Source organism: Castanea sativa, chromosome 2 (genome assembly GCF_040712315.1).
Source record: "Castanea sativa cultivar Marrone di Chiusa Pesio chromosome 2, ASM4071231v1".
NCBI lineage: Eukaryota > Viridiplantae > Streptophyta > Magnoliopsida > Fagales > Fagaceae > Castanea > Castanea sativa.
This window is the reverse complement of record NC_134014.1, coordinates 34,627,184-34,632,639: the sequence shown is the minus strand read 5'-3', so window position 1 is coordinate 34,632,639 and position 5,456 is coordinate 34,627,184. Positions and strand designations below refer to the sequence as shown.

Here is a 5,456-nt window from a genome sequence, read left to right as displayed (position 1 = left end):
ACATCTAACTTGAGTTTTTAAGCTAGTTTTGAATGAAAGGAGGTTCAGAGTTTTTAAGCTAGTCTACAATCGCTCTTTACCAATGAAAAACATCACATCTTATCAAATACCAAAATATTACATATACCACTATTTTAATCTGAAAGGACCTGGCTCCCAATTTCTAGCACCATGTAACCTAATCATAAACTTTTGCATCTAGCAATGTCAAACTCAGCCTAGATTCTGAATGGAGCACAAAAACATAATGCATGCAGCAATCTGAGTGAACACTCTGAACAACATATAAGTTTTACCTGATGAATCAATGCAACCATGACATAGGTCTTCTAAAATTACCTGATGAAAAAGGGCCCAAATGCAGGATACTCCAAATGACCAAATGATAAATAAAGAAACTAAATCATAATCTTCAGACTTACGGAGACACAACAAATACTCTCATATTTTTTGTTACTTGTCCAAAGCTGAAATTCAGGCTCCATCAAGTACACCCTAACAAGCAACAAATGGCTACAGTACAGGAATCTTAATCTCTCTCTCACACACAGAGAGTTAAAGAATAGACCATACTAGAAACATTTCTTCAAGTACACACACACAAAGACATACAGAAAGTCTAGAAACACAACTTTAAGTACAATAATGACGATCAGAAATGTAAAGTGAACGTTTGACAGGGATCTGCTTCAAAGACAGTTTCTAGACTAGTTTAAGCTAACATCTACAATACGGCAATAGGTAAAGCAACAGCCCAGCAAGCTTTATTTTGAAACTCACCTCCAAATTAGCAGAGAACCTCTTATAAAATGTAATGGAAAGTCCACATACAGAATGAATAACTCGACACAAGATTGCCCACTTAGTATGCGTCACATACCTTGAGCAACGCCTACAACACCAACATCAGCAGCATGCAGAAAACCTTTCTCTAATCTGCTCTGGATTGGCCAGCTCGAGAAGAAAGGATGATACCAACAATGAGACCATACAAGGCCAAGGCCTCAGCAAAGATGAGAATAAGAATCATTCCGACAAAAAGCTTTGGCTGTTGAGCATTAGCTCTGCAGAAAAACAATCAAATTTCAGCGAGGCCCACACTTATTTTTTTGATAGGTAATAAAACTTTTATTGAATAAAATGAACGTCGTGTTCATGATGATGAACACTCTGGACATGAAAAAACACAAAAAGCTCGAGCTAAAGCTAACAGATTGTAGGAAAGCAGAAATTGAAATACATTGTTTAAAACTCCAAATATGAACCCACTGAAATAAAGTACCAAAAAAAAGATGTTTTAAAAGATCTAAGGATCTCTCAATATCTTCAAAGATACTGTTGTTACATTCCTGCCAAACATAACCGATGAGCTCTAGATCAAATGGCACCCCATCCCCTTGTAAGAACAAGATAAAGGCTGAGCTCATGGGCTCAAAACCCACCAAGTGCATGAGTAATCACCAAAAAAAGAAAGAAAAAAAGGTAAGTAAACCTAGTAGTGTCATTTGAATGAATGGTCAATGTCAAAAAGCAGTTCACTTGTATCCTAGGCTTAAAAACAGGAGCATTCATTCAGACAGCTTTGTAGTAGCATCCTCTCTTGTCTACAAAAAATTGCAAGTTGCCAACCAACCTTATACTTGCATCTATTGCACAGAACAAAATAATATGCATCTCCAACCAGTGTTTGCTAAACATTCTGTCTCTCCTTAAGCACTACAATGTATTTTATGCAATATTGTCATTAAGGAAAATGATTGCAGAGATTAACGAAAATCTTCCTTAAGCCCTTAAATTCAAATTGATTGCAACAGAATTTGATAGCACGAAGGAACCAAAATTCATAACAAAAATCATTATTGGTGTCCCTGAGTCAAATGTTTGACAAACACAGAAGGAAGAAGGCCTCTTAATTCATGCTACCAACGAGTTTTTACAATGTCAGATTCAAGAATTTGTCATTATTCCTTATGAAAATAGAACTAGGGGATATGAGGGAGACCACTAAACAACTCTAAGCATAACATACATCAACTGCCAACACAGTCTAACAAGAAAACAGAGAATGCACTCTTGTATTCTCCAAGGGCAGAAGAAAAGAACTGTCTGTAAGATTAAGACTTATAATAAAACGACATACACAATGCATAACACATTAAAAACAAACAATCTATCCTTTTTGTTTCAACTTTGAATACTATGCATAAATTTTAAGGATGTGTTTAGGGGTTTCACAAAAGCTTGACTTGCTAATTGGATCAGGAATGATTCAAGATCAAAACAAAATACAAAAAAACATTTAAAAGCCAAGACATCTTACACAACAACAACCACCAAGCCTTAGTTCCAAATTTTTGGGGTCAGCCATGGATCCTCAACAATTAGCCAACGCCGGTCACATGTCTTTTTTCCACCAGCCATTCCATTATATCCAAAGCCATACTCTTTGTTACTTCCTCAATTAACATATCTTTTTTTCACTACTTCTACTAATGTTATTTTTGGTCTTCCTCTACCCTCTTTCATTCTCTCGGCTTAAATCAACTCACTCTTTCTCACTTGTACATTAATTGCTCGCGGGCAATAAAACCTACAAAATGCTTAAATTTTGAAGTTTCAAAGTTATTTCCAGTTATATGCTCTCTTTAATTTATTCATCATTTCAAATTGTTCTAAAAGTATTCCAAATCCGGTAATATTATTTCAGATAACATTTCTTGTCCAATATAGACTGTGAAAAGTTGTATATTTGAACCCGCAACACAGTTCCAGAATCACACTCATAGATGACTTCATCCTATTGCAAATACATACTCATTTCCCATTACTAGCAAATAGAAATATATATATATATATATAGCGAGAGAGAGAGAGAGAGAGAGAGAGAGAGAGAGAGGGGGGGGGGGGGGAGTACCAACTATAAGGCTAAAACTTATAATAACACGACAATGCATAATACATGAGAAATACAACATCACACCCCTTTTGTTCCAATACTATGCATATACTTTAAGGATGTGTTCAGGGGTAATTGGATCGAGGATAGTTGGAGATCAAAAAATCAATGGCCTGTAAGAAATAAAATCAATGCACAATATAAACAAACATAAAAAAGACAAGGCTGTCTTTCCTCCAGATATTGCTGGAGTAGACAAATGCTTCTGGTGTTTTTTCTTTTGTTTCATCCACTGATTTGCTTGACAGTTGTACTTTCCAAACTCAATAGTTTTGACATATACTGGTTGCAGAGCACACTACCTGTGTGCTTTGGTTCCTTGTATTGGTTTCCCTTACTTTCAATGAAGTTTTGTTACTTAACTAAAAAATAAAAATAAAATCTAAAAGACAAGGCATCTTATACGACAACAATATTACAGTAACGAAGCCTTAGTCCTAAATTGTTAGGGGTCAGCTATGGATTCTCAATAGATATTAGTCAGAGACGGCCACACGTCTTCTTTTCCACCATTCTATTCTATTTAAAGTCAGACTTCGTGCTACTTCCATTACTGACATGTCCCTTTTCACTACTTCTCCTACCATTATTTTATTTTTATTTTTTTTATCTTCCTCTACCAATTTCCATTCCCCCAACTTGAATCAACTTACCATCCTCTTAAATCCTTAAAATGAAAACCGCAACAAACAGTTCCAATTAACTACAATGAACCCATTCTAGAAACACAATTTCTTCACACATAAGCTAATTGTACAAGTACAAGATTCACAGAAATCACACTCATAAGTAACCTCATCCTATTGCAATTACATACACGTTTCTTTCTTAATACTCATTTCCCACAAAAACAAACTATTAACTGATATATGATATATACAAAGAACGATGAATAAAGGGAGAGAGAGAGAGTACCTAACACCGGCATCGCCAACAATACCGATAGCCATACCAGCGGAGAGGCCAGCGAGACCACAAGATAGACCAGAGGAGAGATGGGCATAACCGTCAAAAAGGTAATACGATTTGGCTTTAGGGTTAATCCCGGTACTAATAATAACCGCAATGATCAAACCGTAAATACCTAAGACTCCAGCCATAACAACCGGCACGATCGATTTCATCACCAGTTCAGGTCGCATCACACCCATCGATGCCACCCCAACTCCACTCTTAGCTGTCCCATAAGCAGCTCCCATGCCTTAACATGAACCAAACAAGAATCGCATCATTAAAAACAGTGCTAGTTAAAAAAAAAAATGAAGATTTAAGGACAATAAGTGTGCTTTTACATGAGAAAACTAGGGCAGCCGCAGCTCCGAGGAAGCCGAAGAATGGAGCGGTTTCGTCGCCACTGAATACTGCAGAAGACATTTTTTCTTTCTTTCTTTGTAGGATTTGTTTTTGATTTGGGAAAGTTTGGGAAATTGATCGGAAATTGTTCGCTTTTAGAGAGAGAGAGAGAGAGAGAGTTTGGGAAATTGGTTTTGTTTTTGTTTTTGTTTTTGGTTGTCGAATGGGGTCGAAGGAAAGGAAGCTTCGATGTGGCTTCCCTTAATATGGGCTGTACAGTTTTAACAGTTTTATCAACAAATGGTGACTGTGCTGAAAATTTCAGCCCAAAATTTAAAAATCGATGAAACAAACAGGGCTTGACAGTCTAAATTTAGACTGATGACATGACGCTGTAAAATTTTGAATATGGGCTGAGCTTTGACAAGCCTCGGCCCATAGGAACTGTCAAGCCTTTAATGGAGAAGGCCTCATGCTCCAATAAATAAATTTAATTAAGGTCTGTTTGGTTTGGTGGAAAAGGACGGACGAGGATGGAAACATTCATTCGGAATTTCGGACCTGCCAATTTGGGAGAGAATGTCTTTTACTGCGAATTTACTATTTAGCCCAATCTTTTTTAAACTTCTCTTTAACCCTTATATAATAACAATAAATTTATTCAAATAACATTTTATATCAGTTCACATTTCCATTCTTTTTACTAAACACATAGAGGACAGAAAACTTTAACATTTTCCTTTCATTAACATTCATTTTCTTACCTCAATCAATGCATGAAATCTCAATTTATACTAGGTTTTAGTGGGTGTTACCAAGTAACCTTTGTTGAATTATTTGGATTCAAGTATGGAAATAAAGTATCTTATGAGAATACTTTAGTGGTGGGTTCATTCATCTGAGACTTGTCATAAACTCAAATGTCTCAAGTTCAATCCACTACACTATTAGTTTATGGGGTTCTTAATTTTTAAAGTATCTAATATATCAATAATATCCTCTTCTATTATTTCTCACGTTTAAAAGCTTTTTATTAGTTTGGTTAGCAAATAAGTGTAACTTTATAACTGTAGTTTGCCAAACATTGACAATTTTTCAGTTAAAAGTTCAAACTTTAGTTCCTAAACCATCCCAAATAGAGATTAGTCCCTTCAAAGCAAAGTTTCAATGGGCCCCTCAAGGAGGTTCCTATGTTGTACTGATATAA

General features: G+C 35.8%; 1 protein-coding gene across 1 annotated transcript; it reads right to left on the bottom strand.

Annotated features, from left to right (window-relative positions):
• Positions 1-423: 423 nt before the first annotated feature.
• Positions 424-4,494, bottom strand: LOC142624451 (V-type proton ATPase 16 kDa proteolipid subunit-like). The gene is made up of 3 exons (XM_075798019.1): positions 4,249-4,494; positions 3,872-4,157; positions 424-1,064 (listed from the first exon to the last, which is right to left on the bottom strand). The coding sequence occupies exons 1-3, from the start codon at positions 4,328-4,330 to the stop codon at positions 932-934; spliced, it is 501 nt and encodes a 166-aa protein (XP_075654134.1). The 5' UTR covers positions 4,331-4,494; the 3' UTR covers positions 424-931.
• Positions 4,495-5,456: the final 962 nt, after the last annotated feature.